The sequence below is a fragment of the Mytilus californianus genome, unplaced genomic scaffold (assembly GCF_021869535.1).
Source record: "Mytilus californianus isolate M0D057914Y unplaced genomic scaffold, xbMytCali1.0.p SCAF_5, whole genome shotgun sequence".
Taxonomy (NCBI): domain Eukaryota; kingdom Metazoa; phylum Mollusca; class Bivalvia; order Mytilida; family Mytilidae; genus Mytilus; species Mytilus californianus.
In genome coordinates, this window is record NW_026262701.1 from 1,624,856 (window position 1) to 1,639,238 (window position 14,383).

General features: G+C 31.5%; 2 protein-coding genes and 1 long non-coding RNA gene across 4 annotated transcripts in view; 2 read left to right on the forward strand and 1 right to left on the reverse strand.

Moving 5' to 3' along the window:
• The window catches only part of LOC127701026 (targeting protein for Xklp2 homolog), a 40,974-nt gene extending 36,336 nt beyond the window's left edge, over positions 1-4,638 (forward strand). For both annotated transcript variants that reach the window (XM_052204791.1, XM_052204794.1), the window contains exon 15: positions 728-4,638. In XM_052204791.1, coding sequence (XP_052060751.1) covers positions 728-1,023 — 296 coding nt within the window. In that variant the 3' untranslated portion in view covers positions 1,024-4,638. The remainder of the gene's footprint in view (positions 1-727) is intronic.
• LOC127701037 (uncharacterized) overlaps positions 1-14,383 on the forward strand; it is a 115,627-nt gene that overhangs the window by 82,178 nt on the left and 19,066 nt on the right. The gene's annotated exons all lie outside the window — the stretch shown is intronic.
• On the reverse strand, positions 5,875-14,227 carry LOC127701035 (proteasome assembly chaperone 2-like). The gene is made up of 7 exons (XM_052204813.1): positions 14,088-14,227; positions 12,846-13,017; positions 11,220-11,278; positions 10,260-10,378; positions 8,081-8,257; positions 6,965-7,082; positions 5,875-6,023 (listed from the first exon to the last, which is right to left on the reverse strand). The coding sequence occupies exons 1-7, from the start codon at positions 14,142-14,144 to the stop codon at positions 5,904-5,906; spliced, it is 822 nt and encodes a 273-aa protein (XP_052060773.1). The 5' UTR covers positions 14,145-14,227; the 3' UTR covers positions 5,875-5,903.

Below are 14,383 nucleotides of genomic sequence, written 5' to 3' on the forward strand. Positions count from 1 at the left end.
AGGTAAACTTAATTTGTCACAGTAAAACTACCAATGGGCATCCGCAAAGCTTCAAATACAATACAGTTATCTCTATTCTAATGCAAAATAAATACATAATTCAATTTGTCATTAATTCAGTGTAAAATTTTCATTAAACGAAAATTCAGCGAAATGATGTTATCTTCTTTGGCCCCTAAACTAGGTGACATCATAGGTATGCTTCCGGTGTCAAACGTAAACACCGAGAGTTTTCTTGCTTCTTGGCCGCCTCAAAATGTAATGAAATGTTATATAAAGAAGATTTCTAGGTGCAAAATGTGAGTTTTTTGCTTATTATTTGAGAAGATACATGTCAATACATTCCGGAATTGAAAATGTCGGCTTCCTTAGTTACAGACAGGGAGATATAGAATTTTACGCGTTCTGTCATCCAATCAGAACCATTGATACAAAATAATTGCATTAGAATTCTATTTACATATAATATAAAGATTTAAATGCTAAAACAAAGAACTAAAAACCTAAACCCAGCTTTATCTTTGCGTTGTTGTCAAAACTACTGCACACGTTTGTAATGTATCATTGAGAAGACATGCGGTCAAAAGCCTTGCTTTTTGTTGAAACATGAAACATCACTTTTAAAACACCTGATATAGTTATATAGTTGTTTGCTAGTCAGAATGGCTGAATTCTTTTCTAACATCTATGTACAAACATGATGTAATGTTATTATTCTTTGTTACAGACATTAGTGAATTTTCCCTTAATACGGAAAAAAGGGCTTATGACCGAGAAGGCTTCGAAATGCATAAAAAGAGCAAAGAGGCTGAGATAGAAGCTGTGAAACGAAGAATAGAAAAAGAGAAAGAGGAAGAAGAACAGATGGCCATTGCTAAACTGAGAGCAGAAATGGTACATAAAAGTAACCCTGTTAAAAAATATACAAACGTTGAAGTTCAACCAAGTGATAAACCTGTTACATATGCAATGTCACCAAAATTTGAAACAGACAGACGATTGCGTAGCAAAGTGAGAGTATGATAGTGTGTTTCATGGATAATGATTGTAAATGTGTACATAAGTCGGATTTTATACATGTGTAAATTGAAACACATTTTTATTATTTTTAATAATGCATAAAAGAATGTGTATTAATAATACCTATATTCCTCCCTATATTTCTTTGTATATATACTTGACTTTAATGTTTAATTGACATCTCAAAAAAATCTCTAAATGTGTACAAATGCATGTTAAGATGCTTCTAGTAGTTAAACATCATTTAGACAGTTCAATCCTGTTGCATAGTGAAACTGACAGCATCTTTTAAAAACTATTCCATTGAAACTTTACACACCTTAGAAAGTCAACCTGAAATAACTTTTATACTTATCTTTCTTTGAAAATCTCTGGGAATATAGATGTCTTCAGTAAGTTGAATATTTTTTTTATTGGTTCACTTGTTAAAATTAATAGATGTTGAATGAAAATGTTATCTGTTCAGCTCTGTCGTTTCAAGAATTCTGTCTGCATATATGTGTGTTATTTTTCAATATAGATTCAGTTTAATGGTATTATGTTTACATGTAAATAAATTGTGAAGGTTGATTTATAGCAATCAATCAATAAAGGCAGAGGAGGATTTAGGGGGAGGCAGGGTGCTAGCCCTATTATTGAGCATTATCTATGGTTAATGCAGACTTTGAAAAAGTACCACTCCTAACATTGTCTTGCCAATGGATCCCATTTTTCAAAATCCTCAAAATTTCAATCGGCACCTGAAATGTATCAGTGTATGATTGAAGAGGGTCAACAACTTACTAAATGAACTAGTTTTATGTATGGTCTAGTAAGCTGTTAGGAAAAATTCTCTAATCACTTTTTTCTCTTTACCTTTAAAGCATTAAATCAACTGTATAATGGTATATAAATAATATAATACAATGTATGTGTAAAATACATATTAAAAATATTGGTACAAATGATTTCATAGTTTAGTGAACATGTTTATTTTTTGATAAATAAACAAAATGTGATATCACAATGAGACTTCAAAATAGAAATCAACAGGCACACATCATTGTCACTCATCATGGAGATATTTAGATTGAGTTGGGACTGTTCCAAATTTAAATGCAGGGGATTGGATGCACTTTTTTGGACCCCAACCACCAGTAATATAAAATTTTCATGTAATCACTCACAATTTATTAATTTGAGTCCCTTCCATCCCCCGATGTGTTAAGGACTGTTCCAGAATTAAACACTTTTTTAGACCGAAATTCAACTGTGATATAAAATTAATTTTACTAAACATTCTAAGGAATATATTTAACCACCAACAATTAATTAATTTGGGTGCCTCCCATCCCTCAGCACGATCAATTTTAGAACAGCCCTTAGCTACTTATAATTTTATAATACATGCTGAGATGCTCTCACTAAAGCCATTTAAATGGATATAGCTATTTAAAATAATAACTGTAAAGGTTATATATGAATAAATGGAGGTAAGGGGTATAATAAATATCCACGAGACGGCTCAGACTAGATAGAAGTTTACATATAAGTCTTATACAGTAGACCAGTGTTTGTACAATATTTGAAGCTCTGATTTTCTGGGATCTGATATCTACACTTTGGCAAGCTGTCTTAATGCTGTAATGGGGAGTTAATTCATTGTGTATTATTATTATTTTAAATTGATTGTTTATGTTTGTTTTAAAAGTGTTTAACTTGTTTTAATTTTTGTTTGTAAATCGCTATTTATTTATGAGAAAAATGTGTACAAGGTTATTACTTTATATAACACATAAGTTATCCTTCTTCACAGAAATGTTTTCAAGTTATAATTTTGTTGGACATGTAAATGTAAAAGGTTGGAAAAAATGATAAAGGCTACAATGGCAGTTCTATTTAAGTACCATTCCACTTAAAATCAAGCATATGGGTGGAAAGCCTACATATAATTATTTTGGATATTTTATTCAGAATACAAAGAAATATCAAAAGCTACCTATTATTTTCCTTTAACCTATGAAATATGTATGAAAAGCTCTTATGAAAATTATATAAAGGGAGATAACTTCAATTTTATTTTCATGAACATGTATTATGAGAAAAACCACCACCCATTTCATTCATATGAATCATCTGTTCTGAAAATTGCAAAATTTTTACATGGACTGAAACATTATATTTGAAGGGCAATTTTAATGGAGTAGTCAATTATAGATGCAGGTCTCATATTTAAATAAAGTTTCCTGCCTTTTTAGGTAGAATATGAAGAAATAGAAAATAGAAAGGAACTCACTTCTTTGGGTGTCAGATTTGATTTTTTTTTATTGAAACCACCCTGTATGTTGTACTTTGCATGCAATTGCTTTTCATTTGTTTTTAATATTACAATAAGTTTATTGAGTTTTGTGAGCCATCTCTTCTAACTCTATTATTTCCTTTGATGATTTCTCTTTATTCTGTTTGCTGTTTCTGACATTTTCGTTCTTTTCTATACTTTAGAGATTTCTCCGAGTTGTATCATATTTCTTCCTGAATTCACATTTTTTTTTGTCCTGTTCTATTAATACAAAAATTGAAACATGGATTTCCAATGTTTTCTATGTGTGTGTGTGAATTTTGTTTATCAATAGTCAAGTCTATGAAATGAAAGTTGAAAATTTTTTCTCAATGCCATGAGTAGCACCTATTTATAATCTTAACTAATTTATTTTTGAAAATCCTATGACAACACATTTTCAAAAATCTCCTACAGTTTACAGCAGAATGGAGTTCAATTTACCCTGAATTGCTTCATAACATGTACAGTTGTGAATCGTTGGAAGATTTGTGTGGATATAATATTTTTAGGTTTTTTGATGACTGCTACTGGTTTTAAAAACGGTTTTAACAAACATGGTTTTATCCATCCACTAGAACCACTAGACTGACGCTTAAATTGTTGTGGTTCATTTTTGTATGTTTTTTTTTCAAAGAACAAAATCATGTTATTTCATTAAATATGCAATTGGTAGTCTTTGCAGATTGTTGGCAGAGCCATTTAAAATGTTTGTTGTTACTTCAAACTTAACAGAAAGATGAGTAAATTTTAAGCAGTCATTCAAGTCACGCTTTTTTTTTTTTAAATCAACAGCAAATTTTTTTTTTTTAAATGGCTTCTGCTTATACATGTAGGTTACAAGTTAATATCAAGCAATGAATTTATTGTAGTCATTATAAAGTCAAGAATAGATGAGGACACTTTACTTTAGTTCTGTTCAAATATTGAGAGGTGAGCTTTATGAGAGATGGTCCTAATATTTATTAAATATAAGAATACTAATAAAACCTCCTGTAAACTTAGTGTGAATGTAACCACTGCCAAATCATAGAACATCCATCACTATGACTTATGTGAAATTTTTCAACAGAACTGTTACACAGGATAGCATAATAAGTTTTATCATCATGACGGATAACATAAAGATGACCGGTAACGAGTCATGCAGGTTTCCTGTTTACTGGTATTTCTGTTAAAAAGGTTTTATATAAAGAGGTTAATTCTAATGTAAAATTTGGCAATTCAAATATTTATGGACCCGTTTTACTTTATATGTGATAGACTGAGATAAAATATGAAATAAAATTATAATAATGTCACATTGTTGTTATATTATTGCTAATTATACATATCTACCATAATCTTTGCCAGATTAATGTGTTTATAACCATGTGTCTGTCATTTTTAACCAGTATGGGAAAAAGTTATGCATGAATAAAAGGAAAGTTGGGCAAATGATGTGCCTTTTTTTGTTTTCTTTGTTCAGGTTTAATATGGTCATCCTGTTGGTGGCTGTATTGTCCACGTTTCTTGTGAGTTTTTATATGACATGGTCTAGATAGTCAAAAGGGGTAGGGGGTTTGTGTGCACATAAAACTGGTTTAACCCCACATGGTTTGCCTGTACCAACTCAGGCTATCACGACTGCTCATAGTTGTTACTTTTTTTTTGGAGGAGGAGTTTGGTGTTTAATGTGGTCTTTTGAACTGTGCTGTTTTTGTCTCCTCTGCGACAAAAGTCACAAAAAGCAAAACAATAAACTATTTGTTGTAAGCATTATATTTTAGAAGGTAAAGACCTGGATGTTTCATACCTTGTATGCAGATTCCTTATGTTACAAAATTTCTGTCTGTCATATGTCCGTTGTCCTTTACCTCATTTTCATGGTTCACTGACTGCTTGAAAATGGGATCCTTGCAAGGTCCTTCATACAGAGTTCGCCTGACCTACACTTTATTTCTTGGATCAGTGACGAGTTTAAGTTTTAGTGGTAAAGTCAATATCTCAGATACTTTAAGCAATATGTCAACTATATTTGATGTATGGAATGATTGTCGGGTGTACATGTATGACTGGCAGGGTTCAATTGACCATGACCTCATTTTCATAGGTCAATTCAAAGTATTTTAGTGGTTTGGTCTGTTTCTGGGCTACTATAAGCAATAGATCAGCTGTATTTGGAGTATGGAAATTGAAAAAAAAACTCTGAATAATTGTAAGGTGGAAATGTCTGACTTGCAGATTTTATCTGACCTCATTTTTTTCATGGTTTTGTACATTTATCAGATACTTTAAGCAATAGGTGAACTATAATTGGAGTATTGAATGATTATAAGGTGTACATGTCTGTAAAAATAATAAACCAAATACAAACATTGAAAAGCTTAATTATCTTAAATGTCCAGTGGACATCTAAGTTCCCCAACTTTCATCCAGGTTGACCTACCTTGCAAAACCTACCTTTTGTATAAAATTGTAAACTTGTTTTTGTCCTGAATATGCATAAAACATTAGCCACTGGACATTAGACAAGCAACTATCCATAAATACAAATAAACATGTAAAAATATTATTTATTATAAAATTAATGAAACAATGTTCTGTCAACTTGGGTTCCAAACATCAGTTTCCATGAGTATGGTACTTTCCATGACAACCCAGGCATCTTCACTGATTTACCATCAAAACCAATCATAAGTTTGGGCTGTTGAAAAAAAGTAAGTACTAATTAAAGGTGTGCTTATATCTTGTACATATATATATATGGTCAGCAGAATTTTTCATGAATTGTTGAAGAGGCTAATATTTTCATTTCATAACAAATTGCTTAGCATGATTTATTCATTTGAGGTATCCTGCTGTTATCACGAAATCTTAATAGTCAATAAATTAAAAAAATATAAAGGGAGATAACTCATTGTTTTTCATTCCTAGAGGAAAAATTGACAAAACTTATTTCTTTAAGGTGACAGAGTACATAAATGGACAATCTCATGGATTTGGTAAAATTTTGCAAGCCTCTAGATCATGCAGAAATACACACAAGGGATCCTCTTCCTATATGAAGATATACACAGACTTGCCGCTAGAATGGGTCCCTTTTTTGATACATTAAATTTATCAATGAGTTGGAATTTCACCAAGGTAAAATGTCCAAGGGTCAATAATTTTCATCTTTTGATTAGATTTTTGTATACATACTGTTTTATCGTTTAAAATCAAATTGAGATGTCAAAAATTGTATATGTGATAACAGAAATATATGAATGGGTTTTGATTTTGCCATGAAATATATATTTATGGGTCGCCATTTTTACAAGACATCAATAAATGAATGGGGTGTTTTTGAAATCACAGCTGCACATCTGTACCCAAATCCCATGTTGAGACCTCCCTGTGGAACTGCATAAGAATATTTAAAAGTTTATTTATATAACTTTTTTACTTTCCAAGGTTTAGCAAATTTAATATCAGATAAACGGAAGTACAAATGTATAGAATATGTGTAAATATGGCCAATTCAGGTCTATAATTTTGTTTAAAATGCAAACACTCTCCTACAGATTTTTTCTAGATGAAATCTCATGAATGTATTAAATTCCCACCAAAATTTCTGATTTTATTAACATCCATAACATAAATTACCTCCATATCAATTATATTTAACCAGCTGTTGACATGTTTAGCCAGCTGTAAGGCATCACTGGCATTGTCTCCCTCAGAACAAAACAACAACAGGATACACACTTTTATTTCTTCAGAACTGTAAGTAATAGTTACATCAACAGGATTGAACCCTTCATGTACTCAACATTGTAAATAATAATTATCTTGCACTGATTTTCTAAACATTCTAATTTTGCATCTCAACATAAAAACAAGATGTGGTATGATTGCCAATGAGACAACTCTCAACCAGAGACCAAATGACATAGAAGTTAGCAACTATAGGTTACCATACGGCCTTCAACATTGAGCAAAACACATACCGCATAGTCAGCTATAAAAGACCCCCAAATGACAAATGTATAACAATTCAAACGAGAAAACTAACGGCCTGATTTATGTCCAAAACAATGAACTAAATACAAATATAATATACAGCAACAAACGACAACCACTGAATTACAGGCTCCTGACTTGGGACAGGCACATACAGAATATTTCAGGGTTAAACATGTTTGCAGGCGGTCAACTCTCCACCTGATCTGGGACAGTGTTGTAACAGTACAAAATATGAACAAGTCTCATTTCATTAGTGAGTCTGGTGTCAACTGAAAACAATTATATACATGTAGTTTTATGATGACACAAGTAAGATTTCCTTCATAGGCAATACAGATCTCTTTAGTGTTGAAATTTTCTATCTGGATATAATCCTGGTGCATTTTATTGGAATAGTAATAATAAATATTATTTTAAGACATCTTTCATTTTGTGAATAAGTCCACTGAGTTTACATATCAAAACACTCCTGTGTGGAGCAGGATGTGCTTACCGTTCATGAGCAGCTAAGCTCACTCCGGTTTTTTTAATGGTCGGGTTGGTTTTGCTCAGTTTTTAGTTTCTTTGTTGAGTTTTGTAGACTGTTGTTTGACTTCATTTTTTTTCCATGGCGTTATTGGCTTGTCATCGACTTATGAGCTTGAATATCGCTTTGGTATTTTCTGTCTCTCTTTTAGGCTGTCAAAAATCCATTACACATGTTGAGGTTTAAGTGAAAGTAACACCATAACAGTTATATAGTAAACATAAACTTACCAATCTTTAAATAAAGATTTAGCAATGCCTCCTCCTGGAATGTAAGGTGATGAAATATCTTCTGTCTCTCCATTTTCTGATAGTCTTTTCTCTAATTCCTGCCATTCTAATCGGGATTTCATGTCTTCAATTTCATGTTTCTCAAATTTTGGACCCGCTATAAATCTGAACTGAGATCTACAACACAAGTAGATAGGATGTGATAATGATTATGCTGAATATTTTTATTCAATACATTACTTCATGTTGTTACTCCATTTTCTACGAAATAGTGTATGTATACTAATTACTATACTACACACCTACCTTACAAAAACCAATGAAAACTGTATTAAACTGAATTTTATCATATATGACATATAAAGAACTAGTTGAAACCAAAACAAAAAGGATAACTTTTTAATGAGCCACAAGCATGTGCAAACCTGTAATAATATGTACTAAACATAATTTTAGTCAAAAATTTCTACTTCCACAAATGTGTAATACTGTTTATTAAAAGATTATTTTCATAGCGTTTAAATTTCACAATTAACAGGACCAAAGCAGTTCCTGTTGGATTTTAAAATTTCACAGTTTTCTTATTCTTAATCACAAATATTTTTTTGTTTATGTTAAAGTTAATTTTTTTTTTTAATAAAGGGAGTCAATCAATGAAACACATGAATAATTCAAATGCAAAATTAAACTTATCTATGTCTGAGCTCTCAAGGCCGTAACTAGGCATATTAGTATAGCGAGGCAGAACTGATAGAAAAAATAGAGGCGAGCGAAGCGAGGCGAAACATTTCGGTAGGGGGTCTGGGATAAATAGTGTAAAATCCTGCCTTCTGGGCATTTCCAGAGAGCTTGACATCGTTGCATAGATTGAAGATGTCACGGATTTGATTTCAAACCGTTTCATTGCGGACGGAGCTAAATATCAATTTTCAGCTTTAAGCCTATAGGGTATATTGGGATCTTCTTTGCCATTTCACCTTCAGGAATATTAGATAATCATATCTTTGTTACTGAATTCACTGAGATATGGGGGTACCCCCTATGTCATTTTAATGTTATTTTAGGAATATTATTTTTAGTTTTTTTTTTTTGCCACATGCTACCTTTTTATGTTATGGATAAGGGAAATTGGATATAACTATATTGTTGTATGTTATTCTAGGAATATTGATTTTTTAGTTGTTTTTTTTTTTATGGATACGGGGAAATTGGACTGGAGTTTTCGCCGTTTACATGTAGGTCCGTGATTTCAGATTATTTCTGGAAATAGTCAGTGGTAATATATTTCAGATCGACAATCGAATAATGAGGGGGTCCGATCCCGAAATCCTGAATTGAAAGACATGAAATCCCGTAGTCCCGAATTAGAAAACACGATATCCCGTTTAAAGGTCCTACCGTACCTCAATAATGTCAAAATTGGATAACGGGACGTTCTTTCAAATTTTAAGAACATTAAAGTTTGGGAAAACCGGGAAATGAATACTCAGACAGGACTGCTCCCGTGCGGTGCCCCAGTACTTGATTTGTCAGTCTTTTTATAGTTTTTGGATTAGTTCCAATGAAAATATATTCGATACTGGAACCCTTAACACCGGTTGTGATCACAAATAACATCCATTAGTTTACTAGAATTATTCCTTTCTCACCTTCAGTATCGCTTTTCCTTTTTCTGCAAGAGCTTGTTTTTAACCAGAGATCCATGATGATAACCGGTTACTAGGTTAATGTAATCGAGAAACTTCAAGCGGTGACTGAGATGCTGAGTTATATCGGAAGAAGAATAATTTAAAAGGAACGATGTCAAGTTATAGATTTAATTACCATAAACAAATACACACAAAAACATTTCAGTGTCGAAAGTTTAGTGAGGCAATTGCCTCACTTGCCTCAATGGTAGTTACGGTCTTGGCCCTAGAGGGAACTTGCTGTAATCTAGCAAGTCCTTTAAAAGGTGTGTCTAAAGACAAATGACATATGATTAGGTAGACCAAAGACATAATTTTACTTCACTCACTAAACTTGTAGTCGGTTGAGTCATACAACCTTTAAAGTCTTGACTTCAGGCCAGGGTCACAGTAATTTTAGTCTGCAAACATTTATACAAAGATACTTCTATTTCTATTTTGTAGTTAACGCCTTCAACACTAAAGTTTATGTCACTTTATTTGTTACTAACCCCTGTAATTGGCTGTCGAGTCTTTCATGAGCATGGCTACTTGTTAGAATGACAAGTTGTGATATTTTCATTTCTATCATCCATTTCCTCAGCCACTGTTTAAAAGCAGCTCTCCTTCCCTGTGAAATATCCACAAATGTTACTAAGCAACAAAAGCATTCTTCCTAGATTAATTTGGCATTTTACAGGATATTCTTAAGAGATAAAACAAATCCAAGTTTTTTGTCTGGTTATGGATGAAAATGAATATTCTGCCCAGCAAAATTCAGAGTCTACTATTTGGCTGTTACATCACTGTCCCAGATAGGGGATAGTTGAGTGCTCACAAACATGTTTAACTATCACTTGCTTTATGCTCCTGTAATTCAGTGGTTGTTGTTGGTGGAAAGAGTTCCATATGGCACCCTGACGGAATAAACTGTAATACATTATTGTGTTCTTTTAGTATGGTAGGGGTGCCATATGGAACTCTTACCTTGTTGGTTCATGTCTGCCATATTGGTTTCTATTAAAGTGTATTGTTATAAATTAGACTGTTATTTTTCATTTTTTCATATTGTGGCATTTTATAGCTGACTATACGGTATGGATTTTCTCATTGTTGAAGGCCTTACATTAACCTATAATTGCTTGCATCCACTTCATTTGAAATATGGTGGATAGTTGTCTCATTGGCAATTATACCACATCTCCTTATTTTTATACAATTTCAAGTTGATACTATGACCACAATTTCATTTTTAACTACCTTTAAACCAACCTTTAATCTCATCAGATGGATGGATTTAGTAGAAAGATGGATGGATGCACAGATTGGAAAACATAATTTTCTTTCTATCATGGTGGGATATATATATCTATTGTAATCAAATTGAAACAAAACTACACTACTTTTGGTACATTTTTATATAGTATTAGAAAAGCATACATGAAAATATTACATACAACTTAGATACTTACTTGGACAAATGGAGATCTCTGTTGTATTATTATTGTCTTGTTCTCTGTATTCTCATATACTGAAATGGTCATCAAGAGGAAATGTAAGTTTTTTTGAAATATGCCTTTTATATTTACAATACTTATCAAATATATTCCCCTTGATGTATACAGAACAGTGAACTCTTTTAATACAGTAAAATGAGTGTAATGTTAAATGTTGTTTATATCTTTGTGGGGGGTATATTTGATGTAGCAATTTGTTTAGGGCTATTCCAGAAAAAAATGTATGGGAGGGTTGGACGGCAGTTTATCTTTTTTTGCATGGGTTGTGGTGGTTGGAGCAAATGTAATTCTGTGGGTAGTTGTTCTTCTCCACAATTTAATTAGATGGGTGGTTGTACATTAACTTATTAAGATTTGGAAGCTTTTGTATATAAATAAAATAAAATATAGCTTTATAAAAGGTGATGAAACAGTAATGAATCTCGGAAAATTTTTATGTTTTTTTATTTTTTATGTGGAGTTATTTCCCCTTAAAATGGATTTTCTTTAAAATCCGTTTTACTGATTATTGAAATACACAAAAAAATTATTTTACTTTTCAACTGCAAGAGAATGATGTTTTAATGAAAAGGATTCCAGCTTTGAATTTTTTGTTTTAAAAAACTTCATTTTATTGAAAAAAAAAATTTCATAATAGACCACTATTTTAGATTTGAATATTGTAATTATAAGAAATATACCAACTTGCTGAAACTTCTTGAGATACTATTCCCGCAATGCCTTTGTAATTTATTTCATGGAATTTTTGTTAATTTGGTGGAGGGGAATTTTTACACAAAAGTGGTGATTTCTGGATTTTTGACTTAGAAACTCCTAACCCTTTTTACACTTGAAAAAGCCATACCACAGTTGGAATCTACCCTTTATATTTTGATATAGATTATATAAAAGTACAAAAGGAGATCTGAAGATTGAAATTTTTCAGCCTTAGTATCCTAATTCTACAATGGTTGTGTTGAAAGTCATTAAGACATACATACTTAAAAAATATACTAGTTTTTAAGTAGACCATATCAATTTCTTACACTGCTGTATTGACTTTCTTTTTTTTTTGTTTGAATTAGATGGGTGGTGGTATCAAACCTCTATTTAATTGTTTGGGTTATGGGTCGCCAAAAAAATCAAATTGTATGGGTCATGGGCATTAAAAAAAAGTGCCTTCCAACCCCCCCATACATTTTTTTCTGGAATAGCCCTTATTATTATTGTATTTACAAACAAAGGGAATTCCCTTCTCTTATATATTTTTTCCTATATTGTTCAGGTATATCGTGATTTCCTATATTGTTCAGATATATCGTGATTTCCAATATTGATCAGGTATATCGTGATTTCCTATATTGTTCAGGTATATCGTGATTTCCTTTATTGATCAGGTATATCGTGATTTCCTATATTGATCAGGTATATCGTGATTTCAAAGGATAGTTGTTTATCAAATTTACTTTTTGGTCATATTTATTTCAGTTAATTTATGTATTCAGCAAAAATAGTTTCAAACCTTGAATTTACCTCATGTTTACTTAATAATTCTGCAAAATACCAATGGCATATAACTTAATTAAAGAACAACTAATGTACCTTCACAATTTGTAACAATTTTACAAGAAATTGATTCAGGATGAGCAAAAGGATCATTTCCAACTAATGGCAAAATGCTATCATGATAGATATAACCAATTCTTTCCATCCATAATGTAGAGATAATCATATCAACTGCCAACTGTCCAACATTTCCTACTGATACTGCTGGCTGTAATATAAACACATATACTTAATGTCATATTATATGTAACTAATTTGGGTTTTTATTGGTAAATGTTTTGTATGTTTTATCAGTACTAAGTATAACAAAACAACACTGTGTGTCAAGTTATGGGGATGTTAATCTGAATCCTCATGTATAGAGAGTGTCATGCTCTCTGCATGTAAAAGATTTAAGAACCCTTGAAACAACTCTTCAAGGGATCAACAGGTGGCCTCTTGCAAGGCAAAATTTCTGTCCCTATCCAACATACAATAATTGTATTCTAGTGGCAGTCCAAGTTTCCTACCATTCATCCCCATCACTCCAGCTTATAGAAATGAAGAAACTACCTATTGTGTCAACATATACTTGTTCCGCCTATTACAGAAGTAATTATAAACAATGTCATAATATCTGTTCCAATTGGAACAAATATTCTATACCCTATATTCCGTTTGAAACAAATACTGTTATATATTACAGAATACTTCTTCCACTTAGAATTTATTTTATGGACTTCTTTTTCATGACATTAGTATTAAATGTTCAATAGTTTCTCTGCCTTAATATGCAGGACGTATTCCTGTTCCAGATTGTGACATTTTAACAAAATGTGGATTTGCTTGGCGAGTGATACAATGCATCTAAAGCAACAAAACATCCAAAAAATGTTAATTTAGGATGAACTTGAATATGGGCAAATGAACCTGGATTGGGATATGCAGTAACTTAAAGAAGAATACGAAAAAAATGGTAAAACAATGATATTTAAATGGATTTTATTTTGGTAAAGGGTTAACGTTATCTAAAAACAAAAGAAAAATGGTAAATATTTATATAAATAATCAATTCATGACTAGACAAAAAATAATAAAAATAACTATTATATCAAACTATAAATTAGATCATCTATACTTTGATAATATGTTATAAATTTAGAATGCGCCAGAAACATCAGAAAAAGAATTTGAAGAGAGGGAAACTGGGAAAAGTCTGAATTTTAATTTCATATCTTAAAGACTTTAAATAATATACACATTATAAAACGTATCTTATGAGTTAATAATACATATTACAAATATCAATGTATATCCGTCAAAATTCTTCTCTTTACTCTCAGCTGAAATAAACATTATTTTTTTGTTTTGTTTCTTTAAAAAATATGCCTATTTTAGTTTCATGGAGGCTGACATCTTGGATTGGACTCTGCAGTCGTACCGAAATCGTACCATCCGAAAATTTGGATATTGCTTTCCATAATTTACGATATCTATATTTTATATAATTTGGATTTAGGAATAAGTTGTTTAAAAGCATTTGAATTAATAAAAAGTTTTCAGAGAAGATGGAAATTTATGTTTGTCTTTAAACT

Excerpts from the sequence above, each read along its gene's own strand:
- LOC127701035 (XM_052204813.1), bottom strand. The coding sequence starts at position 14,144 with ATGTTTATTTCAGCTGAGAGTAAAGAGAAGAATTTTGACGGATATACA. Across the intron at positions 13,018-14,087 it reads ACGGATATACATTGATATTT|CCAGCAGTATCAGTAGGAAA; the intron begins GTAATATGTATT and ends TTTATATTACAG. Across the intron at positions 11,279-12,845 it reads AATTGTTACAAATTGTGAAG|TATATGAGAATACAGAGAAC; the intron begins GTACATTAGTTG and ends TGACCATTTCAG.